Source organism: Macaca mulatta, chromosome 1 (genome assembly GCF_049350105.2).
Source record: "Macaca mulatta isolate MMU2019108-1 chromosome 1, T2T-MMU8v2.0, whole genome shotgun sequence".
In the NCBI taxonomy this organism is placed as follows: Eukaryota; Metazoa; Chordata; class Mammalia; order Primates; family Cercopithecidae; genus Macaca; species Macaca mulatta.
The window spans coordinates 85753030-85779474 of NC_133406.1; the positions used below are offsets into that span (position 1 = coordinate 85753030).

General features: G+C 55.3%; 1 protein-coding gene and 1 long non-coding RNA gene across 2 annotated transcripts in view; both read left to right on the forward strand.

Annotated features, from left to right (window-relative positions):
* LOC114669950 (uncharacterized) overlaps nt 1-4345 on the forward strand; it is a 35179-nt gene extending 30834 nt beyond the window's left edge. Inside the window, exon 3 of the long non-coding RNA XR_003719327.2 lies at nt 1463-4345. This is a non-coding gene — a long non-coding RNA (uncharacterized LOC114669950). The remainder of the gene's footprint in view (nt 1-1462) is intronic.
* A 3987-nt stretch (nt 4346-8332) lies between these two features.
* Nucleotides 8333-26445, forward strand: part of WNT3A (Wnt family member 3A) — a 54273-nt gene continuing 36160 nt past the window's right edge. The window contains exons 1-2 of the mRNA XM_001085785.5: nt 8333-8490; nt 23780-24021. Of these exons, the coding sequence (XP_001085785.1) occupies nt 8420-8490; nt 23780-24021 (313 nt within the window). The 5' untranslated portion in view covers nt 8333-8419. The remainder of the gene's footprint in view (nt 8491-23779; nt 24022-26445) is intronic.

Here is a 26445-nt window from a genome sequence, read left to right on the forward strand (position 1 = left end):
CATATCTCCTGTGCCTTGCCAGGCATAGCGGGCCCCAGCCTCTTCAACCAGGGAAGACGGCAGCCAATGGATACCCGAATGGCTTTCTCTCTTCACCTGTTCCCCCACTCTCCTGTTCCCTAGAACCATGTTCCCACATAAACCACCTGCACGCAGCACTTGTATCAGGTTCTAAAAATCCCACCATGTCCCTGGAGCTCAGGATCTTCAAGGCTGAGGGGAGGCCCTAAAGGTGAAGCTGGGGGTGAACCAGAGTAAAGGAGAGCATCTCCAGTGATGAGGGAGTCCAAGACCCATGATCCTGGGTTATGGGGGTGGACAGGAGGAGCGTGACTATCAAGCTGCCTGGGCCCAGGCCCAGGCCCATGTGTGAACAGCAACCCTGTGAATCTTGCTCTTGGCCTCTGAGCCCTGGCTCTGGATTATGCTCCAAAGATGGTGACATCGCATCTCCTGTGGTCTCAGGGATCAGCTGGGTCATGCAGGCTTCAGCAAGTGTTGTGGTCACCACCATTCCCATGAGATAGGTCATACCCACAATGTAAAATCCCACTTGGGCTGCAGGACAGCCAAAGTCTGGGGAGGAGGCACCGCTCATACTACCCATAACCTTGCCCAGAAGGGGCACTGCCTCTAAGGGAAGATTGGACCCGGGTACCCCTTCAGTGTCGCCCTCCTCTGGCATCTCCACTTGGTGGCAGTATTGGACCAGAAGAGGAACTCCAGCAGGCAGCCACCAACCGGTCCCTAAGAGCTGCTGTGACAGCAAAACTTAGCTCTTTCCACAGGAAAGTCTGGGGAGTCTAATGCCCTCATTTCACAGGGAAGTAAGGTATAGCCTGGAAGCCAGGATTCTGGATAATTAATCTGCAGGATTCCAGAACTCCATGATACTGTGATTTTTTTTTTTTTTTTTTTTTTTTTTTGAGATGTGGTCTCTGTCACCCAAGCTGAAATGCAGTGGCATAGTCACGGCTCACTGCAGCCTCGAACTTGTGGCCTCAACCAATCCTCTCACCTCAGCCTCCTGAATACCTAGGACTACAGGCGCACACCACCATACTCAGCTAATTTTTTATAGAGACGGAGTCTCACTATGTTGCCCAGGCTGCTGTCAAACTACTGGGTTCAAGAGATCTGCTGGCCCCAGCCTCCCAAAGCACTAGAATTACAGGCATGAGCTACCTGTCTGGCCCACCGTGATTTTCTTTTATTCCCAAATTTGATTTTCTTATGATCCTAAGACTCTCCATCTATGGGTCCATGCTTGGAGAATCATAAGTTTCTAAGATCAGAGGGTTCTGCTGACTCAGTTCCCCTGCATCCTATGATTCTGTGTTTGGGTGATTCTAGCATTTCATTGCCATTTCATAGGATCAACCAGGATTAACCACATGGCTAAAGGGAGAGGCTGATGGCCCTACTTCCATGGTTCCTGGATTCCATCTTCTCTTCCCCATAGGAAGGTCCACAGTTCCCCACACATCACCAGGCCGCCTGCAGAGAGCAGGCTCAAGAAGTCACCTTGCAATGAGAATGAGATTGTGTGTCTCCTACATCACGCCCTAACGGAGAGAGGACAGCATGGACCTGGGAGGTGGATGGCTGGGGTGTCAACTGAGAAAGACATGTCTGTTGGACCCCAGAGTTGATTTTCATGGCATCCAAGAGCTGCCTGTGAGAACACACAAAGTTTGATTTGTGAAGGGATGGTCACACAACAATCATGTGTCAGCCTTCTCAAAGGTGGCATCCATGGCACAGCATGTGAAGGGCTTTGAGTCAACAGACATTCCTGGTAAGAAAGCGGTGTGGGGGTGTGGAAGGATCCCTGGAGGCTGAGACCTGGAGACCAGGGTCTGCCCTGCGGGCCCATTGCTCCTTCCACTTTGCCTTGAGCCCAGTCTTTCTGTACAAAGAGGGGCTGACCTAAAGTTCCAGTTGCTTTCATCAGGTGGGATCTGGTGAAGGGTCAAAATGGAACTTTAAGATGGGTAGTTGAAGGGTGACACCTGAGGAGAGAGCACTGTCTCAAAACACTGAATTATTTCCCAAAGAGGTGCCCCAAGCCCCTGCAAATGCACTCTCTAGGGAGTCTGGCCACTGGGCCCCTTGCCCTCATTCCACAGGGCAGCTCAGAAAGGCAAGCTCACGAGGACTGGCTCGTGTTCACCTACCCCCTCGTTGCCCACAAGAACTCCCAAGCATGACCTCCATCCTGGCACAATCTTCTGCCCTGAAGCCAGGAAAGGATGGCCTTCTGAGTTGGAGTCCTGCAGTCGGTCTTCCAATCTTGGAGAGAAACATATACTCTACAGACGGTGAGCCTCAGAGACAGCCCAGCCCTGCTGTGCTGCCTCCAGGAGGCTCAGGCGGCTGTGCCTCCTCATTCAGCCTCACTGAGCCTTTTCCACTTCCAGAACATGGTAAAATTCACTTCCTTCTGACCAGACAGTGCTTGGTGGAGCACCAGGCACACATGGTAGTCACTGTCATCACTCCATTCCAGGAGCCTCCAAGAAATCATTTCATCTAACAACCGACATTTACCATAAGGACATTTTGGAGGCCAGGCATAGGGGCTCACCCCTGTAACCCCACATTTTGGGAGGCCAAGGCAAGAGGATCACTTGAGCCCAGGAGTTAGAAACTGCAGTGAGCTATGACGGCACCACTGCACTCCAGCCTGGGCGACAGAGTGAGACCCTGTCTCAAACAAATAAATAAAAAAGAACCTTCCAGAGAACTGAAGGAAAGTGGATATTTGATAAGAGATCTGGGCTGGAGAGAAAAGGCTTTTAAAATATAAATATAATGGCAAGCTCAGAAAGACAGATACAGGGCGATGGTAAGAAGCAGGCAGGTAATCAGACTGGGCTGCTGGGAGATGCTCACTGAGACAAGCAGTGCAGTGGTGTGCTGCTGTGAGGGGAAAACGGGGATGGTGCCCCTGCCACCCTGCTTTGTGACTGGCATGCACAGCAAGGGGGCAGAGCAACAACCTCTGCGGACTGGACCTGTCCTGGGCAGGGGCCTCAGGGAAGCCACAGACCCTGGTGTGAATAAATACACAGCAGGAACCCAGAGCTGCAGATATGAAGAACCCACACACAGCCTCCCACAGGGGGCAGGTGACCCACAGGAAGACAGACAGCCCTGAGTTCACAGCCGTACCTGCAAAGCCCTGCCAGAACATACCCACATCAGCAATGTCCATGCCGGCTTTCATGATGATATTAACGCGAAGGAGGTAATTCTCACAGTGCCTGAGTTGAACAATGCCAACAAAGGTGGAGACAGGGCAGAGGAACAGAGACAAGGAGTGTAGAGAGGGGCTGCAGACAGGAAGAGCAACTCACAACTGTGCAGGAGGGGTCATCAGCTGTGACAGGAAAACACACAGAGACTGACAGAAAGACAGGACGGCCATAGACAGGAGGTGGGACGCAGACAGGTCTGTGGCCCAGAGACCGTGTCTCACCACAACAGCTTTGGGGAAGCGGGTGGCCATGTCATTTTCCTTGTCTCTGTTTGGCTGACCTGCGCATCTCAGGCCCAACCCTGGCTGCTCCCTTTCCAGCTGCAGTTCCCAAACTGTGTGCTAAGGCACCCTGGGACGCCACAGCAAATTCCCAGGGTGTTACAGAATGTCACACCTGTAATCCTAGCTCTTCGAGAGGCCAAAGTGGGAGGATCAGTTGAGCCCAGGAGTTCAAGACCAGCCTGGGCAACATGGTGAGACCCTCGTCCCTACAAAAAAATTTTGTTTTAAAGAAAGCACAATTGAGTCTTGGACAACATGGGGGTTAAGGGCACCAACCCCCTGCAAAGTCGAAAACTTGAGTATAACTTTTGACTCCCTGAAAATGAAACTACTAACAGCCTCCTGTTGACCAGAAGCCTTGTTAATCCCATGCACAGTCAGTCAGGACATACGCTGCATGCCATGTGTGTTATCCACTGTGATCCTACAATAAACTCAGCTGAAGAAAGGAAACTCCTGCTCAGAAAACCTAGAAAAGAAGCCAGACTCAGTTCACGAGGTGGCAGTGGGTCCTCATAAAGGTCTTCATCCTAGTGGTCTTCATATTGAGTGGCTAAGGAGGAAGACAGAAGCAGGGCTTGGTCTTCCTGTGTCAGGGTGGCAGAGGCAGGAGAAATCCATGTGTAAGTCACCCAAGCAGTGCAAACCTGTGTTGTTCAAGGGTCACCTGTCCTGCATGAACATCACCTTGTATGGCCTGGGAGCCAGGACCTTGAACAACAAGTAAGGGTGTTGCTTCCAGAGGGCCAGTAACTGCAGTTAAGTGAGGATGAAATAAAAATATGATTGATTTATTTTTAACTGATATGAGTTTTTTTCCCAATAGCTACTAATCATTAAGTTGTTGGACCTAATTACTTAATAAACAAAGCCCTTAGGTATTTATTTTAGCCTGAGGAGCTGAGGAAAAAATGACTATAAGTTTCATTTCATTTCATTTCATTTTATTTGAGTCAGGGTCTCACTCTGTCACCCAGGTTAGAGTGCAGTGATGCAATCATAGCTCACTGCAGCCTTGAACTCCTCAGCCCAGGTGATCCTCCCATCTCGGCCTCCCAAAGTGCTGGGATTACAAGTGTGTACCACCATACCTGGCCAATTGAAAGTTTTGACCTCAAGAACCCACTGCCCGTGGAGAAGGCATCCAAAGAGTGACCCCCACAAGGAGGGTCAGGGAAGCTTCTAGAAGGGAGCAAGTTCCAATGGAACTGAGCGTGGAGGGGCACTCTGTCTTCTGACCCTGTCCTGCTGCTGTTCCTTCCAGGGTCCTTCAGCCAGAAAGCCCCCAGAGCCTTGAACTCTCTGTCTGCCCAAACCCCTTCCCTGTTTTCCCCCAACTTATTTTTGCTCAAAGGAGGAAAAAGAAGGAAGCAAAAGATGACCAGTTAGTGTCTGAAATCCTGGCTTGCCCCACCCATAACAGGGACTCACACCTGCTGTAGACAGGGAACTCACTACCTCACAAAGCAAACTGCCCATGAGAGATGTCCCTCCCACCTGGCTTACCCCACCCAAGCAGGGGTCCTACAGAGCTTCTGGGGTGGGCAGCGCCTCCTCTTGCCTGGGGGCCTATTCTGGAAGGAGGGAGCACGCTCCGTGGGCCCTCCAGCAGGCTAGAAATGATGTTCCCTCCAGCACCATCCATACATGAGAAGTTTTGTTTCATTAAACACATGACTGGCTGCTCAGGGCTTAGCTCCAGAGCCGCCCAGTTGTCAGGCCTTCTCACACGTGCTCTCTCCGAGGACCATGAGCCCTTTCCTGATGCTGGCTTGTAAAGGTCTCACCCACCTCCCCATTCTACCTGTTGGAATGTAGGTCTGTGTCCTGGCCAACAAGGAGGTCTGTGGAGACAAAGCCAGGTCTCAGTTACCTTTCAGCACCCACCCGGCATGCCCCCAGGAGCCTGCCCTATGCCTTGACCTCGACCTACCCCATCCCAGTCCCCAGCGCAATGGCCAGGTGGGGACGTAGACCTTGACAGGCTGGTCAGGGATAGCTCCCTTTAGGCAACAGCAGAGGGCGCTTCCAGGGAGGCCCCTCACCTTCCGCTGCACCTCAAGCAAGGGAGAAGAGGTGCTGTAGGCAACATCACCCGAGCCTCGAAGACACTCAGTGGCAGCCCCTCAGGCCCCTGACACCCAGCTGGGGTCCCACCCTTGCTCCCCCACTCTGCTCTCCACCCCACCCCAGCCCAGCCCCACTGACTTGGCTGCTCTGGAGCCGAGGCGCTCAGGAGGCTCACAGAGGGAAGGAGGAACCCCGCATGGTACAGGCAGGTGCCCAGGAGCTAGTTCCAGAAGTCTCCACCCACTCCTCCACGCAGCCTACCCTGGCTCCCTGGTATCCAGAGTCTTCAGAAACAGGAGCCCTCGCTTGACAGCCGGGTCTGGGCAGGCTGAGCTCCTGCCTGAGGCCTCGGGGTCTGCTCCTCCCTTCATCTTCCGCAGCCTGGGGAGCGGCCGGCTCTGTGTGTCCACTACCCAGGTGGCACTGGCAGGGGATGGGGCCTGATGGGGGAGAAGAAAGCAACCAGGAGGAGGGGCTTGGGAAACCAAGGGGCAGGAGAGCAGGACTGAGCAGTCTGTGCTCACCTGCCCCCTTCAGTGAGGTCATAAGGCCCATCCTGTCGGTGGGCAAGGCTGCCCTACTTTGTGTGTGCAGAGCTGGCATCCTCTGGGGGGCTCCCCATCACCAAGGCTCTAATCCCTGAACCTCATTGCTGCGGAGGTGGGGGTAACAAGAGTCTGCGTGCCTCAGGCTGGGCTCAGTCGCCCACCCCACCTGCAGCCCAGGTTTCCCCCAGTACCATAATTGGGTGGGATTTTTGCTGCAAGGCAAAGTCCAGAGGAGCACAAACACGCTCCCTCCCCTCTCCCTCCCTGCCCCCACGGGGGCTTCATTCCAGAGTTCTTCCCTCCTTCCCTCTGAGGGTGGGGGCCCCCTCAGTGCCTCGGAGAAGGGGGTGGGCGGCCGGGCATGCCTGGAGGGAACTGGATTCCCAAGGTAGTGAGGAGCAAAGGGAACTTTTCTTTAAAGAGAACCGCTGTCACTCTGAATTCAGGTCTCCTGACATAGTCACGAGGTGACCCCTAGGGCTGGTGTCCACAGGACCACAGGCTCCCTCTGCAAATGCAGAACCAAGTTGTGAGTGGGGAACACTGTGGGAAGCAGCTGCCTCCATCAGCCAGCCAGCGACACACCTGGGGACATCTCAGCCACCCCCTCTCTGAGAAGCTGCACAGAAGCGGCCACATGCCCATCCCTGCCTCTCCATGCACCTCCCTCCCGCAACTCTGCAGCAGCACAGGAGGCCTGGCCCACAGGCTGGGCAGTGCAGGATCCCCAGAGAACACACCACGGATGAATCTGGAGTTGCTTGGAGCTCTCAGAAGCTCCCAGAGCCTCCTTCCTCAATTCCAAAGTGGCAACCAAGATTCCTGCTGAGCTTCGGTCACAGTGTGACTGCAGGAGGACCAGCCCCGGTGGGATAGTGCCTCTTTTTTTTTTTTTTTTGAGACGGAGTCTCGCTCTGTCGCCCAAACTGGAGTGCAGTGGCCGGATCTCAGCTCACTGCAAGCTCCACCTCCCGGGTTTACGCCCTTCTCCTGCCTCAGCCTCCCGACCATCCCAGTTATCAGGTCCCCCAGGGGAGGCTGGAGACACTTCCCCTCTGCAAATTGCAACCTCCCCAGGCGGCTCCTGGGGCTCCATATGAATATGCAAATGACTGGGAGCTGGAGAGTTGACTGGTCACTGGGTGACCTTGGGCAAGTCACTTTCCCTCTCTGGTCTTCCCCTGTCCATCAGCAAACTCCTACAGCTTAACTAAATAGTCAGAAATCCCTCTGGCTGAACAGGCTGCATAGCTCTGGGCAGACCTGGAGGTTGGTGGTCCCAGAACCTGGGGGCAGCACTGCGCTTCCCCACCGTCCCATCGTCCCATCGCGTCAGGGGTTTCCACTGTTCTCTTCCCTGGTGCAGTGATGGGGAGAAAAATGGAGGGGTCAATCCCTGCGCCACAGAGAGTCCCACTCGTCCCCCACTGTGACCCACAGGCGCGTGGCTGCACCTTGGAGGTCCACCTGGCCGCTGTCCCCATTGCAGGCTGCACCCGTCCCGGACCCTTTCTATCCGCCGAATGCGCGGGCAGTCCTGGTCTCAGAGGAAGGAGTCCGGCTGCAGGCAGACAGGGCCAAAGGACGTGCACCAGACAACCGTCACTCCCGCCTCAAACCCCCGTCCCAAGCAGGTTGTTGGATGAAGGGGAGACCTAGCCCAGCCACCTCGAGGGCAAGAGACAGAGCTCGCCATAGACCGGGAGCGAGACGGGGACTGCGGGTCCCACCGTGAGCTCAGGGCGCGCGGGGCTGGAAACCCAGGACTCGGCCCGGGAGACTTGAGGGGCGCGGCCCGGGAGCTCCAGGAGGGCACTTGCGGATCGCGCAGCCCCCGGCCAGCCGCCTGCCCATCTGGCGCACCCCAGCGCCCCGCACACACCTGGGCGCCCGCACACCAGCACGTCCTCAGACACACCGGCACCCACGGCAACAGGAGGGGGCCAAAGCCGCCGCCGCCGCTCGGGCTCCCAGGGCCCCGCCCGCCCCTGCCTGCCCCGCCCGGGCCCCGGCCCTGGCGGGCGCCCCCCGCGGCGCTGCCCCGCCCCCGCCGCCCCGCGCCGCCCCGGGCCTCGGCCCGCAGCCCGGCCGCCGGCCCACCTGGCGCAGCGCCGCCCTCGGAGCCCGCGCACACCCGCGCACCCGCGGTCGCAGGAGGGCCCAGCGACGCCGCCGCGCCAGCTCCCAGGGCCCGGCCCGCCCCGGCGCTCAAGCTCTCGGGGCGGACTCCCGGCCCTCCGCGCCCTCTCGCGCGGCGATGGCCCCGCTCGGATACTTCTTACTCCTCTGCAGCCTGAAGCAGGCTCTGGGCAGCTACCCGATCTGGTGGTGAGTGAGCCTCCTCGCGTTCGCCCCTGCCCCTGTGCGCCGGGCCCGCAGCAGACGGCCCCCTCGGGCAGGGACCCCGCGGTGGCCGGAGCCCGCGCCCTTCTGCTCCAGCCCAGCGTGCGGGCCGCGGGCGGTTGGTTTTCCTGGACGGCCACTTTGGACCTGTTCAGGCCGCTGGGACGCGTGGGTGGCGGAGCTTCCGGAGACATTGATTCCCGAGCGGGGGAGTGGGGGAGGTTGCGGAGGTCCTAGCTGCCCCTGGCGTCGGACAGGGCGAACAGTGGGCTGGGGAGAGGCTGAAAGAAGGTCGGCACGCACGGTCACCGAGGGGACAGGCAGCTCGAGGCCAGGGGACAGGCGAGGGAAGAGGGCAAGCGAGAGGGAATTCGCCGGAGACTTTCCTCAAAAACCGTATCTTACACACAAACACACACACACACGTTTTAAAACAAAGTCGATGAGACAAGACTGAACAGCTCGGAGCAGCGTGGTTACGTAAAGAAAGCTGGGACCCGGCGGGGAGTGGCGCAGAGCCGGCGGCGGGGCGCACTGGGGGCTGGCCCCGGGCCCCGCGCGCCTCTCCGCCGCAGTCCGGGCGCGGGGGTTTCCAGGGGTCCTCTCTGCGAGCCTTTCGCCTGGGTCCGCCTAGCGAGGAGGGGCTGCTGTAGAGAGAGGTAAAGGTGAGTTAAGCACGGGGTGTGAGGGGCTCCAGAACCCTCAATCAGAAAGCGCTTAGCTGCGCCCTCCATGCCAGAAAAGGCGCGTTCCATGAGACCCTCCCCAGCCTGGCGATGGAAGTGCAGATAAACCAAAGGAAGGGTCCCCAAAGGTCTCTCTCAGGCCTCCCACCTCCACCGCACATATCCTGTGGGAGGGGGAACGGGGACCACACTTTCGCCAGGGCTTGTGATCCCTCAGAGCCCTCACCAAGCAAGGGTCACCCCAGTTCCGAATTAAGGGCGCTCTGAGATGCCCAAGATTGAGGAACACAAGTGGCAGGAATGTGGGCGCTCAGGGCCAGGCGCAGCGCTGGTAGGACCCGCAGTTGGAGAGAAGCCTCCCCACAAGCATGCACACTCCCCTCCCCATCATTCTCCGACGGCAGCCTGGAATTATAATAATTACGCCGAGGGGAAGGGGGGAGACCCAGCGAGCCGAGGTACATCTAATCCGATAATAATTTTTCTCTTCGAGATGGTTCAGGAGCGGGGGCTCCCGCGGTAGAGGCGCCGGGCCAGGAGCAGCGGGGCGGGGAAAGGGCAGCCCTAGGCAGCTGACGGGCCTGGAAGAGGCCGCGAGGCCGCGGGGACGCGCTTCGGGGACCCCCGCGCACCCCCACTTCCGCGTGCCCCATTTCCTGTGCGGCACCTGCGGCGCCCAGTGGCCCACCTGAGGGCCAGGCTCAGGGCGCGCCTTGGGGCGCTGGGATACTGACGCGCGTCCAGACGGCCGCAGGGAGTCAGGGGCAGCGCGTTCGTCGGAGAGAGCCCTGAGGGCGGCCAGCTTACGCACCAGGCAGGCTTCTAATTAGAACCCGCCGCGTTCCTGAGCGCAAAAGGAAGCGCCTTGGCCCCCGCGCCCTTCCCATAAATGTCGCCAGCCTCCTGGCAACCCTGCGCCCTAGGATCTTTGTCCTGTCGGCCCTGAGGGTTCCTAGCCTCGGTCCCCGTCCACCTCATACGCATGTATACCTCCCTTTCACCTGGGCCCCCTGTGTTCTACTCTGAATGGACCCTGAGACACCCTCCAGGACACTCAGGTATTCTGCAGGGGAGCCAGGAGGAGCAGAGAAGTGAAGTCCCTGTACCCTCCCCACCCTCCCATCAAGAGTACAGGACAGTCCTTTGGCCACACAGGGAAGGGGGACATAGAACCCCCACCTGACACTGATGTGGGTGGGTGGTGAGGACCCCTCCCCCATCCCCACCCCCACTTTGTTCTCAGTAGGGTTCTCACACTTGGGGATTCTCTGCTTCCTGAGAAGCAGCCTCCGCTTGGGGGAGGCTGGCTTCCTGGGGACAAGTCTGCCCCCTTCTTGATCCCCTCTCTGCCCCCAGGCAGGCTCGTGCTTGAGCAAGGACATGCCTTCCCCCAGGCGTGAGCAGCACACGGGCAGCATAGGGAGGAAGACTCACAGAAGGACACAGCGCTGCAGGACCCCTGCTGCTGGACCCCTGCCACTTGTGTCCTGCAGTTTAATAGCCAGGGAAGATTCTCTCTCTTTCTCTGAGTCTTCTACCCAGTAGAGCGTCTCCTCCTTTCTCCTGTCTCCCAGCATCCTCCCCAGATTAAGCATCACCAGGGGAGGAAGGGACCTTGGCCCCTGCCAGGTGGGCTCCTGGTGAGCCCCAGTGGAGCGGAGCAGGCTGGGGTGGGTGGCCTCTCTGTAACTCCTCACCTGCGCCCCCAGCCCCTCCCTAACATGAAGCTGCTGGCCCCTTGCTTCTCCCCCCTCCACCATCACCAGCACATGAAAGTGAAAGTGAAGGGGAATCTCCTCACCTGGAGAAACAAACCAGGAAACAGCCCAATTCAGGGTAATTAGGCTTTTGAAGTTGGCAGAGGGAGAGGCAAAGGTGTCCCTGTGTGGCCAGCAGCACTGTGAGAGAGTGAAGGGCCACCTGCCTCCCCAGGGCTGGGTGGCCCAGAGGTGTCTTACACCCACGCAGCAGATGCCAGCAGTCCCAAGGCCGAGCGGGTCTGAAATGCAGAGACGGGCCTGGTCTAACACTGAATGGCTCAGAGCTGCACAGATGTCCAGGGGCATCCATTCTGAGCTCATCCAGTGACAGACAGGAGCCAGGCAGGAGACCAAACCAAGGCCTATGCACCTGACCACCTGCGTCCCATGAGGCCACAGACGGCAGGAACCTAGTGACCCCCACCTCCCTGCACACCCCTTCTAAGCTGAGTTCTCAGGAACAAGAATTCATGGAAGAGCCCACATGGACAGAGGACAGGGCAGTTGCGCTGCAAGGAGACCAAGGCCCCATCTGAGAACAATCCCCGGGCACGCCCGCACTCCAGGGCACTCTGAGCACTTCTCCCTTCTTCTTCTCATGTCTGGGTTAATGGCATCTTGTCATCTCCCCAGGGACCCCACCAGGACCCTAGACGTAGGCCTGTGCCTCCCGACACCACCTCCCCAGGGTCCAAGCCCACTTTGGGGCTCGCAATTGGATTTTGTTCATCTTTCAAGTCCCTCTGCTGCCTTTACCAGACTGGGCTGTGGCACTCCCGCCACGGCCACCTCCTGCTTCCGTTCTCAGTCCGGGCCCTCCCCTGGGACTCACACCCACCCAGCCACCTGGAGTTGCTACCAGGCCTGGCGATAGCCACCCCTGCTGCCTGTCAGAGCACAGCAAGCTCCGCCCCTCACCCAGCCCTGCTCTCCCTCTCAGGCCGTTCCTTCTGCCCGGCCATCACCAGCTCCTGCTGGACTGTGGGCTCCTGAGCACAGAGGCCTGGCTGCCTATAGATGGCCACCCCGGTTGTTCCAGGGAAGTGCAGTGTGGGTCGTGTTCAGCCTTTTCCCTGCCCCTGACCTGCTCCACAGCCTCACTCATGCTCCCTCCAGGGTCCCCCTCACATCCCTCTGGACCTCGAGCTTGTCACTATGACAGAAACACATCGTGACCTCCATTTTTATAGGGCACCTCACACAGCCCTCGACAAAACATGTAGACACTTTCAGGCCCTCCACTCTCCTACACACTCATGGGTGCAAACAACCTCCTGGGCACAAGAGCTCAGCCCCTCATCCCAGCCCTTCATGGGCTGGAGGGCTGGCACCCCTGGAGGCCCTACTCAGCCAGTGTCTGCACCACACCACCTCCAGGCACCTCGCCCCGTGTCCTCAGTCCTGATGGGCCTCACTGTGGTGGGGAGACAGCTTGACTGGAAGACGGGTCAGGTGAAGAGGCAGCTTAGCGGGCAGGAGCCAGGAAGGGGTGCAGGAGGGAAGGAGCTCGGCTGGAATGATGGGTCAGGCAGACATGTGCGGCGTGTGGGCAGGTGACTGCAGCACGGGTGTTTCGGGGACTGAGAGGGGCCAGTTGGGCAGGGCAGGGACATGGCCCAGGGTACCCAAAAGCTCAGATGGGAAGGGCCTCGTGATAGGAGGGATGGGTGCCACTCCTGGAGTTGCCCTGCCTCCACATTAGCCTGCGACTGGCACACTCCCTCCACAGGCCCGGCCTCACCCTAGCCTCTTCTTCCTTCCCCCTTTGCCTGCATCTGTCTGTGTCTCTCTGTTTCTCTGTTCCCTGTCTCTGTTCCTCCATGTCTCCATACCTTTGTCTCTCAGTCTCTCCCTGTCTGTCTGGCTCTTCCCTGTATCTGTCTCTGCCCATCTCTGTCTCTATCTCTCTGTGTCTGTCTCTGCCTCTTTCACTCTTTGTCCGTCTGTCTCTCTCTGCCTGTTTCTATCACTCTATCTCTTTTAATCTCTGTCTCTCTGTCTTTTGCAGTTTCTGTCTCTCATCTCTGCCTCTGGCACTGAGGACAGCAGTCACTAGTAAATAAAACTCATGAAACGAGTTGAGTGGAGTCATCAGGCCAGCCCTCCCAGAGCTGTGGGATCTCAGGGCCCTGGGGTGGCATTGCCCCTCAGAGCTGCCCACACACAAACCCCTCCTGAGGGTGACAGTCAGGAGTGGCCACAGATCCATAGCCACCACAGGGACCCACCACGCCCTTTCAGAGCACAAAAGCTCCTCCTGTCTGGCGCTGGCACCTCAGGCACTGGCCAACTTGGGCCCTTGAGGCCAGCTGCCCCTCTGACTCAAGAGACTTGTTCCAACGATGTTTGCTTCGCATAAGCCTCCTGGAATCCTTTGTAGCAGGGAGAACAGGATGAGTAGATACAGTCACAGCAGCCTAGTCTTAGGGGTGGTGACCACTCAGTGGCCACTTCTTCCACTGGGTCCCTTGTGCACATCGCCATGCTGTGAGGAGGGAAGCTCCAGTGTCCAGCAGCCCTCCCAAGATGCAGGCAACAGGGCTCATGCCATCTCCATCAAGGGACCCCGTTGGGGCTTCTCAACGTGGGGCCTACCGTGCAGAGCCCAAATGTGAACGCTTGACCATCTGTCCATGAAGAAACCAGAACAGAAATTGGGAATTTAAAAACGATTTGGTGACATTGTAGCGGTTTGACAGTGCTGCAACCATTCCTGTGGATTTTGTAATAATGGAAATTTAAAAACAAACCAACAGCATCCCTCTGTTGGGAGTCTAGTCTGAGAAAGCCAGCCTGAAGCCACACCTGCAGTGATGGGGGTGGGGAGGTCTCTCAATGTGGACCACTGCCTGCAGCCCTTATCCATTGGATTTTTGACCAAAACGCGAGTCTTCTAACTTGCCCCCTTTACGAGTAGTTGAAGGACTGCGTTGCTGTTTCTGTTCAGAAGACCCACTTCATGTCTCTGAAGGCAGTTGGTTGGGGAAGAAGGATTAGACTCTGTGTGGCTCAAGGGGCGGGGCTGGGGCAGAGGTTGCAGGTGCCAAGGAGGCTGGTTCTGGCTCCTGAAGAGAAAAGGCTCCCTAGGGATGAGAGCCAGTGCCCCGAATGGTACCTGGGAAGTGCTGAGCTGCAGCTACCGAGGCTGAAGGAAAAGAATGTCATTCACAAAGGAGACCTGTACAGCCCCATAGATAGGGTCTCACTCTGTCACCAAGGCTGGAGTGCAGAGATGTGATCTCGGCTCACTGCAGCCTCGACCCTCATGGGCTCAAACGATCCTCCCATCTCAGCCTCCTGAGTAGCTGGGGCCACAGGCACGCACCACCACGCCCAGCTAATTTTTGTATTTTTGTAGAGGCTGGTTTCACCATGTGGCCCAGGCTGGTCTCAACCTCCTGGGCTCCAGCAATCCTCCCATCCTGGCCCCTTGTGTGTAGCTGGGATTACAGGCTCATGCCACTACGCCTGGCTAATGTTTTTTATTTTTTGTTGAGATGGAGTCTTGCTTCGTGGCCCAGGCTGTGCACTTTAATGTTGGACAATCCCCCACCCCACCCCACCCCTCACTGGTTACAACCCTGAGGCTGGTGAGGGGCACATGGCCTCCTCCTTGCCCTCCCTACTGGCCTCCCCAGGTGACACCCTGGAGGTGTCTCTCACATTGCTGCTTCCACATTCCTTCCCCGGCAAAACGTGCCGCTGCCGCCCAGGGAAACTGGCAAGTGCGTGGCCGCGGGCACAGGAGCCGCTGTGCCTGCTGGGACTCGTTCAAAGTATGTGTCAGTAATCCCAGCTGGGCCGGCGGGCAGGAGGAGGTGCGGGTTGGGAAAGCTCCAGGCAGGGCTGGGCAGCCTGGACTGGGAAGGGGTGCCGACACCCAGGAGGGACCTGGGGGCTCTAAATCCTGGGGACCCTAGCCAGCTCACAAGGTGCTTGAGCTGCCAAGAGTGGTCTTCCAGGCAGCTGCAGTTCCACCACTGGGTGTGAGGAGAAGCCAGAGCCTCAGGGGTCTCCCGGGCAGGTGGGCACCCTTGGGAAGTCTCAGCCTGGGTGAGCTGGGATATCATCCACCAACAGACAAACACTCTGAGCTTCAGGTCTGAGGAAGGAAACCTTATCCTTGCCCATGGAGTGGCTCTGATCTTAAGAAGACAAAGATTTGGAACAGGATGTTTGCTCCAGAGGCCCCACAGAGGGGAAGCCCACTGGCCCAAGCAGGACCCTCCATGGCAGAGACACGCACCTGCCCTGGTCCTCCATACCTGCCTGTGTTGCAGCTGTGCTGGAGCCAGAGGGGTCCCAGGAGGTGGCCAGCTGGGCTCAGGGCACAAATTGCATCCTGGAGGGGCAGCCCTGGCAGGCCCGCGAGTGGGGTGCACTGGGTCCCTCTCGGGCCAGGAGGAGGCTGAGATGACATCCAGCAGGGCAGCAGGGCCTGAGAGCAGTGCCCCCATTCCACGCACTGTTCCCCTCTCTCAGAGCTTCAGGTAGGAGAGGGGTCCATAACCCCTTTAGGCAGATGGGGAAACTGAGGCCCCAGAGGGGAAAGAGAGAAAGAGCAAACAAACAAATGAGTAACAGGGCCCTAGTTGAAGCCCATGCCTGCCTTCCAGGCCTCCTGTCCACACACCTGGGTGGAGCATTACTGTGAGGTCCCCACGCCCCCAGCAAACATGCAAGCACAGAGCTGTGCCCCTGGTACATGGGTGCTCTGAGTTTGCTAAATTTTACTGCTGAAAGACACCAGGCCTGGACTTGAGAAACCTAAGAGCCTGCCAGCCTCAGAAGGACTTGCACGGGAATAGTGGAGGCTGGATGTGATGGCCACTCAGGATCCCCACAGCTGTGTGGCTGCCAGAAGGCCTCCACACTTTGCCCTGAGCCTCCATCCATAGGGATTAGGTAGCACCTCCAGTGCCACCACATAAGATGGGAAATTGCACATGGGACCAAACCAAGCCGGAGAGGCCAGCATGGTCTGGACTGGGCTAGCCTACCGCCTGCCTTGTGGTCCTGGGCCAGCCTCCTTCCTCCCCTGCATGTCACAGCCAGCGTCTCTGCCGTACCTCTGGCGAGCTGCCTGGCCTTTCGACAGAAGTGAGGGAGTGAGGAAGAAAAACCATTAGTGCTTGTGGGCTGCAGGCATGGCTGCTGTGACTTTGGCCACCGGTGGGAGCCGTGGGTCTAGAGACTGGGGCCATTTTACAAAACTACATTTGTGTGTGTTCTGAGTGAATATGACAGCCTCCCCTTCAAAACAAACTATTATTGGGGCGGGGGGGGGGGAAAGAACCTAACAGCATTTGTGAAAATCTGGAAGGAAAGACAAGTCTGTGATCTTATCAACTTTTTCAACTTTTTGTTTTTCTAAGAATAGAAACAGTTTGTGTTCCGTTTTTGAAAACTCACTAAGCATCATCTCCGTTTCTGGGGACTTCTGGATGATTACACGATGGTTCCAGTAGGCCTTGTGGTGCTGGAGTGCTGCGATCTGCTAGCCCAGCTCTGCCGTTCACTCCAGAGCTGGGATTCCAGGGAAAGGGGACAGAGCAAGAGAGGCTGGAGATATTGGAAGAGCAGGGGCACATTCCCTTGGGACACTGATTTTGCATGGCCAGAGGGATATCTGGTGTCCCATCCAGTTGGGCAGTTAGAATTCCAGCCACTCAGCTATGTGGCGGCTGGACGTGGGAAACATGGACTCTTCCTGGGACACTGTGGTGTTGGCAGTGAGAGGGGAAAGGGAATGAATTCCCCATCCGGTGAATCACAGGCTCAGGGTGCAGGGCATGGGGTCAGGGAGGGCAGGCTGGCCTCAGCCTCTCCCGGGGGATTGGGCCCAGCCTTCCTGCCCCTGCTGTTCCCACCGCCCCGAGGCAGGGCCCAGACCTCACTGAGATCCAGATCGATGGCATCCATCCAGGAAGTGAGTAGGGAGTGACGGTTGACAAGATCACCGCCCCCTCCCTCCCTCTCGCGCCGCCCAAGTGCTTACCTGTGGTTCTTTGTGTGAGTGACCCTCAGCAAGGACCCTTCGTCCCTGACCAGACACTTGTTTGCATGCCTACAAAGCGTGGGAGAGGTCGAAGGAGAGATTGGAGAATTCATCAGAAGCCCAAGTGGGAGCTCCTGGCCGTGACTGCTGACTGGGGCCACGCTTGTCTTAGGGCACCAGGCAGGACAGTGGCCACTCGTGGCTGCTCCGCCCAAGGCCATGAGCAGGCAGGAGCCACGGACTGACAGCCAGTGCTCAGGGTCTGTCCATGCCTGTCACCTTCCGGGCACCTGATGTCCCTTTCCATCCCCCCACATGCTTTAAGAGTCTGCTACTACCTTGCTCTTTTGGGGACCCTTTTTTGGGGTGGAGGTAGGTCCCTGGCCCCCCCCAGGGTGATTATCAGCAAGACTGACTCCCCAGAGACTTGGCCCAAGGGAGCCCCCAAGGACCTTGAGAGTCCTCGTGAAGACAGACATGGCCATGAAGCAAGTTTAGACTCAAGAGCCGTAGAAGTTTCCCTGTTAGCCTTAGAAGGTCCAAGCCAGAGGCAGCCTGGGTGAACCTAGCACACGTTCCCCATGGCACTCATGCTTCTGGGGCCACCCTTTAGAGGAACCTGCTCTAAACCATGACCACCCAGTTCAGCTGGGGAAACTGAGGTTCCAACAGTCCCAAAGCTGCAGGTGCAACAGTTAGGGCCACCACCCATGGCCCCCGGGTGGCCCCCTGGGGTGGAAAGGGGGCTGCATTGGGGACAGGAAGCCCTGTGATGTCTTGGGTCGTCAGCTGCAAGGAGGCTGTCCAGGCTCTGTGTGACTTGCGCCATTTATCTCTGACTCGTTTGTAAATGTTATTTTGCAGGGACTGGGGTTTCATACACGTACTCGTCCATTCTGCATTGCTATAAAGGAATGCCTGAGACTAGAAAGAAAAAAGGTTTAATTGGCTTAGGGTTCTGCAGGCTGTACAAGCATGGCACCAACATCTACTTCTGCTGAGGCCTCAGGGAGCTTCCACTCATGGTGGAAGGTAAAGGGGGGGTACATGTGCACACATGGGAGAGGGAGCAGGGGAGGGTGCCAGGCTCCTTCTAACAACCAGCTCCTGCATGAACTCATTACTGCAGGGAGGGCACCATGCCATTCACGAGTGATCTGCCTTTGAGACCTAAATGGGTGGGACCCACTAGGCCCCACCTCCAACACTGGGGTTTGCATTTCAACATGAGATTTGGAGGGGACACACATTCAAACTACATCAACACATTTGAAGGGCATTGTAGGATCTTAGAAAGCAGCGGCCCCTGAAGGCCAGCATGCAGGAAGCCCTGTTCTGCTGTATTAGCCAGTAGCTGTGGCAAAGCTCCATTCCCTGAGCCTTGGCTTGCTGCTCTGGGAGGTCCCAGTGCCACCTATGCAGGTCATGTGGGTTTTGGGGAGCCACATGACTGGAACCTGTGGTCAGGTCACCAGTGAGCTCTGCCCAGCAGGTGGAGGCCAGGTAAGGGGCTGGGTGGTGGTAGTAACAGGAGCAATGCTGGGTAGTGGAAGGGAGAAACAACCAGCTTCAGTAAGGCTCCCTTTCAGAGACAAGAGTGCTGGAAAGGTGGAGAGGCCGCAGGAGGAGGGAAGAGGAGGGACTAGCTCTCTAAAGACCACAGTGGCCGGGCGCGGTGGTTCACACCTGTAATTTCAGCATTTTGGAAGGCCAAGGCGGTAGGATGGTTTGAGTCCAGGAGTTCAAGACCAGCCTGGGCAACATAGAAAGACCCCATCTCTACAAAAAATACAGAAGTTAGCCAGGCATCGTGGCACAGACCTGTGGTTCCAACTACTTGGAAGGCTGAGGCTAAGATGGGAGGATCCCTTGAACCCTGGAGGTCAAGGCTGCAGTGAGCCCTTAGCCTGGATGACAGAGCAAGACTTCATCTCTAAAACAGTAAATTAATAAAATTTTACAAATAATAAAGGCCATGTCGATAGTCTGGCGGAGACAGCGGTGGCTCAGGTCCCTGGAGCTTGCCTAGCAAGATGCTGGAGGTGGCAGCCTGGCCCTCAGATCCTTCTTCTTCTCTGGATCTGAGAAGCTTAGGTGTTGGAACTCAGAGGTGGTCAGGAAATGCCAGCATGAGCAGGAAAGGGAGAGGGAGTATCTGCTGCCTCCCAGTGCTGCAAGACCCTGTCTCTACAAAAAATACGCAGACTGACCTCCCCAGTTTGGGCATAAGCGTCCTTTTCATGTTCCAAGGTCGGATCCGGGAGTCCAGGTTGCATCGTATTTGATGCATCCTGAGAACCTGTGCTGAGAACAGGACCCTGGGGACACACGATCTCGAAGACTGGGTTCTTATTCACTCTCCGTTTGCAGAGCCCCTCCCCAACTCACTGCAGCCAGTACTCCCTGGCGAGACCCTGAGACAGGCCTGTCTGTCCCTTGTCCCAGGCAAGCCTGGCCCACAGGGTGTGGGAGGAGGAAGTTACAGGTCATGGTTTCTCAAGCACTGATGGATTCCAGGCATCTGCATTCTCCTTGGATTAGAAATTTGGATCCTAGGAGCTTTTGGGGGCTGGGGAAGGGATAGTGCCTGTGCAGTTTAGATTTTTAATTTTTTTTAGAGACAGGGTCTCACTCTATCACCCAGTCTGGTGTAATCAGAGCTCACTGTAGCCTTGTCCTCCTGGGCTCAAGTCCCAGGCAGCTGGGACTACAGGTGTGTGCCACCGCACCCAGCTAACTTTTGTATTTTTGTAGAGATGGGGTCTTGCTATGTTGCCCAGATTGGTCTTGAACTTCTGGCCTCAAGCAATCCACCTGCCTCAGCCTTCCAAAGTGCTGAGATTACAGGCATGAGCCACCATGCCTAGCCTTATTTTTGATTTTCTGTTTAATGACCCAACTGATCCTTCAAGGCCCAACCAAAATCTGGCGACCCAGTGAGCCTCCTGGGCCCTCCTCTGTACTATTTCCTGGCCCCACAGGAGCTCCCCCTCTGCCTGCCAGCTTTCCACCCTCCTCAGGCAGGGTCTGTGGCCCAGGCCTTCTGGTGGCCTGGTGCTGTCAGAAGGAGAAATCTCTCAGGAAGCAACTCAAGGAACTAGAGGGGCCCTCTGGTCCACAGGAGGCAGGAGAAGCCCATCCTGACCCCAGATCCACAAGGGCCCGTCAAGGGAGGGGACCCATCAGAGCTGTTAGAGGCCAGGGATGCTGGAGCCACCTCTGGGATGGCAGCTGGCCACCTGCACCCTGGCCATACCCAGGAGGAGGGTGAGAGGGGCACAGAGCTGGCTGACTCAGCACCCTGAGAACGGAGGCTTCAGACTTGGGAGTCCCCCTCTCTGCTTTCCCTAGAGACCGGGGAAAAGGCAACCCCTCCCAGCCCCGAGCCTGAGAGCCCAGGTAACCCTGGCTCCGTGCTGGTCATAGTGTTCTGGGGTGGGCAGAGTGACAGCCCCCAAAATGAATCCAGCATCTAGCCTCAGAGAAGGGATGCACCTTGGAAATGGCCACATCCCCCAGGTCTCTGTTTTGTAAGCAGCAAACTCTAAGTGGATTCCTTTGTTTCTCCTCATTCTAAGTCTCCAAGTAAACAAGGACATTCAACTACTCAAGTTTTTCCTTCTTTCGGACACTTCTTGCTCACTTCTCTGGCTGTAAGCCAGGCTGGCCCTGGAGCCTAGGTACCCAGCCCTTCTCAGACACACTCCCAGGCCTCAGCCATGACACTCAAATGTTTGTCCCCTACAACATTCCATTAGGAAAATTTTCAAACATCTGGAAAAGATGCAGCCTTTGGACATCAAAGCCTTGTGTGTCCACAGCTCACGCTGAAGTCAGCCTGCTTTATCTCACACCCACCACCCTCTCCATTCTCTATCTATCTGTCTTATCTTTTTATGCTTACGTCAGTCTGCTCTGTCCCAAACACTGTAGCAGGCACGTCCTGAACCAGTGCTGGATGTTTTGCAAGCAACATCCCACATGGAGTCTCGCCATAGAATGGGTGAAGGGGAAGCATCTGGGTTCATGGAATGGAGGCACCTCACCTGGGGGCAGCCACCTTACCTCACCCTGGCTTAAAAATGGAAGCCCCTTGCCTGTAATCCCAGCACTTTGGGATGCCAAGGCGGGTGAATCACCTGAGGTCAGGAGTTTGAGACCAGCCTGGCCAACATGGCAAAACCCCGTCTCTACTAAAAATACAAAACTTAACCAGGTGTGGTGGTGCACACCTGTAACCTCAGCTACTCGGGAGGCTGAGGCAGGAGAATTGCTTGAGCCAGGAGGGGGAGGTTGCAGTGAACTGAGATCACACCACTGCACCAGCCTGGGCAACAGAGTGAGACTCCATCTCAAAACAAACAAACAAAAAAAGGAAGCCCCTGCAGTCCTGGGCTAAGCAGACAGTTGGTCTCCCAGCCTTACCCTACATGGGCACCTCAAGGCCCCTTTGCTGGGGTTCCTGGGTGCTCTGAGGTACATGGTTTGAAAACCACGAGTCCAGCCCCTGTGGTCACCTCCCTGGCCTGGTTCAACCCACCTTCTCCTGTCTAGAGGCCTCTTTCCCACAGTCCAGATCAGAGACAGCTGACCCTGGCCACCACCACTTGGGCTTGGGCAGTGGCAGTGCACACCATACCCCAGGGACCCCGGATGGTCATCCAGTGGCCGGGACTCAAAGAAAGAGAGAGGATGGGGGAGGGAAACATGGAAGAAGACTGTCCAGCTACCTACAGCAGGGACACCAACCCAGCCTGCATCAGGGCTGGCCTTCCTGGGAGTACTGGGATCTACAAAACGGTGAGGGGGTGTGCAGGGACACCCGGGGCAGGGTACCTGCATATAGTGAATGGATAAAGGAGTGAACAAGGGAGCTGACTGTGCAAGGACAGACCACAGGGGTGCAGGCTTGGGTGGTGGCCTGGGGATGCCCATGGGGTCTGGCGTGAGGTTATGCACTCAAATGGGGGCCAGACAGGAGGGAAGGTGACCAGGGAGAGGGAGGCCAGATCTCCAGAGGGTAGACATACTGGGGACCCTGAACGCTGGGTCTCTACTAAAGAGATCCAGACTGGTTGGATCCAGTGGACACATCGACAGGTGGTCGTAAGCATGAGGAACTCTCTCTCCACCCACCTCCACCAGTGCCCAAAAGGACCTGGTGATTTCTTTAAATTGAGGTGTATTTTGTACAGCAAAATGGAAGACCCTAAGCGCATGGCTCAATTCGTTCTGATGTGAAGCACTCGTGTAACCAACATCCCAGTTAAACACAGAGCACTTCGGCCAGGCTGGCCCAGCAGAGCTTCCCTGATGACAGGCACATTCCCTATCTAACTGTCCCATTCAGGGTAGCCACGGGCCACACATGAAGCATGGTTGGTGCCACTGAAGGGCTGAGTTTTACATTTCTTGTATTTTAATTAATTTTAAACTTAATTACATTAATTTAAAAGGCACAGATGTCGAATGTCTTTTGCCAAAGCAGAGCACAGCCTGGGAGCTGTTGGGACCTAGAAAACGAGGAGTGAGGTCGCCACAGTGCTGACTCTCCTGCGGATGAGTGTTGCCTGGTCTTGAGTTCAGATTGGGGGATGCAGAGGGCCCCAGGAACATCTCACGGTTGAGCCCCTCCTCCCCACGTGCTCACGGGAGCCCATGCCTTTGGTTTTCTGAGCAGGGTGGCACCCTAGAGGCGGCTTTCATTTGTTTATTCACTCTCCTATTGACGGATGCTTGGGTGGCGTCCAAGTTCCTGCTCTCAGGCTCAAAGGCCTGGGAAGATTCCTGAACACGTCTCACTGTGGACACGTGTTTACATCTAGGGGTACATAGCCAAAAGCCGGCCTGCGGGCTGGCAGGATAGGTCTGAGTTCCATGGTGATTTCTATGCTGGGTCACGCCTACATCCCGGAAACCAGGTCTCCTCCTCCAATCCTAAAGCCAAAGGCATCCCTCCTCTGGGCAGTCCCCACCTGACCCAGTCCCCGGCCTGAGTTCTCAGGTTCTAGCCCTCAGTCCCCCAATGGGCTCCAGGTCAACCTGGTGTGAACGAGGCCCAGGCAGTTGTACTGAGCAGGAATGCGGGGCTGCATCATGTTCTATTACAGATCTGGACAACTTGGATTCTGAGCTGAGTATTGGGGGTAGGGCAGGTCAGGTTCCTGGCCTTGTAAAATCAGACTTCCAGATAAAACATACAGAAAAACACATAGATGATATCAAAACATCTAGAAAAAATTAAATAGCCAGCATTGAGTATTTATTCCACACACAGCATTGTGTCAAGCACTTCATGTATAACATATAGGCTTAAGAGCTGGGCAAGGTGGCTCATGCCTGTAATCCCAGCACTTTGGGAGGCTCTAGCGGGAGGTCACTTGAGGCCAGGAGTTTGGGACCAGCCTGGGCAACATAGCAGGTCCTTGTCTCTACAAAATGTAAAAATAAAAATTAGCTGACTGTGGTGGTGTGTGCCTGTAGTCCCAGCTAATCTGGAGGCTGCAGTGAACCATGATCATACCACTGCACTCTGGCCTGGGCAACACAGTGTGATCCTGTCTCAAAAAAAAAAAAAAAAAAAAAAAAACAATTAGAAGGCATGGTTTATGAACATTATTTTAGAGGCCATAGAGAATCTTTAATTGGAATTTTAAGTAAAAATTATCTTACTTGCAAAATAAGAAATCGGATTTCCTTCATGGTGGAAGCTGCGTCTCGCCCACCCCCAACCCGAATGCACTTGAGGCCCCAGAGCAAAGGGTCTGTAGCCTGCTCATCTGTGTCACTGTCCCAGCCCCACACTCACCACCAGGTCTTGCCCTCTGCAGGTCACTGGCTGTCGGGCCACAGTATTCCTCCCTGGGCTCACAGCCCATCCTGTGCGCCAGCATCCCAGGCCTGGTCCCCAAGCAGCTCCGCTTCTGCAGGAACTACGTGGAGATCATGCCCAGCGTGGCCGAGGGCATCAAGATTGGCATCCAGGAGTGCCAGCACCAGTTCCGTGGCCGCCGGTGGAACTGCACCACCGTCCATGACAGCCTGGCCATCTTCGGGCCTGTGCTGGACAAAGGTACAGGAGTGGTCTGGGGGAGGGCAGATGAGTCTGGAGTGGGACAGAGTCTCCCGCCTGGCGCAGCCTGACATTCTTATCTGTGCACATGGTGGGAACAGCGCCTCACGTGGACGCTAGGGTCCTTCCCACTTACTGCCAGGAGGATGATCTGGGCCCGTGGGGTTATTCAGGTATCCCTCCTCCTTCTGCTCCTGGACAGGAAAGCGGGCATTCTAGGGTGACTCCAACAATGGCCAGCGGCGGGGTTGCTCCCAGGAGCCAGGGCACAGGCCAGACTTGCAGAGGAAATACACAAACTGAAAGACCTACAAGAAGGGAGAGGTTTGGAGGCACGCTGGAGGAGAAAGAGAAACAGAGAGAAAGACAGAGAGAGACAGAGAGAGAAAGAAATAGAGACAGAGACACAGAGAGAGACAGAGACACAGACACACACAGAGAGGAACAGTGAGACGGAGAAAGATAGAGACAGAAAGATGCAGAGAGAGACAGACAGAGACACACACAGAGACAGACAGACAAAGACATACAGTGAGAGAGACAGAGAGGGACAGAGAGACCAAAAGAGAAAGACACAGAGGAACAGAGAGACAGAGACACAAAGATGCAAAGAGACAGAGAGACAGAAATAGAAAGAGAGAGACAAAGGGTGACAGAGAGACACACAGAGAGAAACTGAGAGACAGGGAGACAGAGACGGTGAGAACATGGGCAAGATTAAAATTTTAGCATCTTTTTTTAAAAAGTTGAGGTGAAATTCACGTACCAGAAAGTCCGCAATTTTAAAGTATTCAATTCAGTAGCATTTGGTATACTCACAGAATTGTGCAACCATCACCTGCCTAGTTCCAAAATGTCTTGTGCCCAAAAGGGAAAAAGGAAACCTGTGCCCATTAAGCAGCCATTCCCGTTCTTCTCCATTCCATAGCCCCTGGCACCCACCCGCCTACCTTCTCCCCTGTGATTTAGCTACTCTGCCTGTTTAAGAAACGGCATCGCTCAATATTTTGCGTCTGGCTTTTTTTCACTGAGCGTGTTGATTCACCTGCACTGTGGACAGTTTCAGCACTTCATTCCTGTTCATGGCTTAATAATATTCCATTGCATGGATGGAGCATGCTTGTTTATTCATTCTTCAGGCTGATGCATATCAGCGTGGTCTCCACCTTTTGGCTGCTGTGAATAATGCTTCTGTGGCCTTTTCTTGGACATGCATATGTTTGAATACCTTTTTTCACATCTTTTGGTTTCTGTATCTAGGATTGGAATTGCTGGGTCACAGGGTAATTCTGTTTTGCTTTGCTTGACCTGGGAGGTCAAGGCTGCAATGTGCTGGAACCATCACACTATTTTCCACAGCAGTTGCACCATTTTATATTCCTACCAGTATTGTTTGAGGGTTCCAGCTTCATCCTCGCTGACACACTGTTATCTGGTGCTTGTATTTCTTACTTCTAGCCATTCTAGAGTGTGAACTAGAACCTCCTTCTGATTTCAGTTTGCACTTCCCTGATGACTGATGATGCCAAGCACCATTTCATGGGCTTTGGGGCCAGCTGTAGATCTTCTTTGAAATGTTTAGTCAAGTCCTTTGCCCATTTTTAAATTGGATTTTTTGTCTTTGTGTTGTTGAGTTGTGAGTGTTCTTTATATATTCTGGATACTGGACGTGCATTAGATGTATGATTGGTGAATATTTCTCTCTCATTGTGTAGGTTTTTTCATTTTTGTGAGAGTGTCCTTTGATACACAAAATGTTTTAATTTTGGTGAAATCCAATTTATTTAGATGTCATACGGAAGCAAGAATTAGCTAACCTAAGGTCACAAAGATTCACACTATGTTTTCTTCAAAGAACCTAATAGTTTGTCTTTTACATAGATGTATTTGATCTATTTTGAGCTCATCTTTGTATGTAGTATGAGGTAGGAATCCAACCACATTTTTTTGTGTGTGGAAATTCAGTTATTCCAGTGCTTTCTGTTGAAAAAACTATTCGTTTTCCCATCAAATGGTCTTGGCACCCTTGCTGAAACTCAATTGCTCATAGACGTATATGTTTATTTCTGGACTCTCAATTCCAGTCTATTGGTCTGTATGTCTGTCTGTCACCAATACCACACTATTTTGATTGTTGTAGCTTTGTGGTATGTTTTGAAATTAGGAAGAGTAAGTTTTCCAACTTTGTTCTTTCTTTTCCAGATTGTTTGGAGGGGACAGGAAAAAAGATTGTTTTGGCTATTTGGGGTCCCTTTCAACTATATGTAAATCTTAGGAGCAATTTTTCCATTTGTGAAAAAAAAATGCTGCTGGGATTTTCATGGGGATTTCATTGATTCTGTAGGTTGCCTTGAGAAGCATTGCCTCCTTAACAATATTTTTTTTTTTTTTGGAGATGGAGTCTCGCTCTGTCGCCCAGGCTGG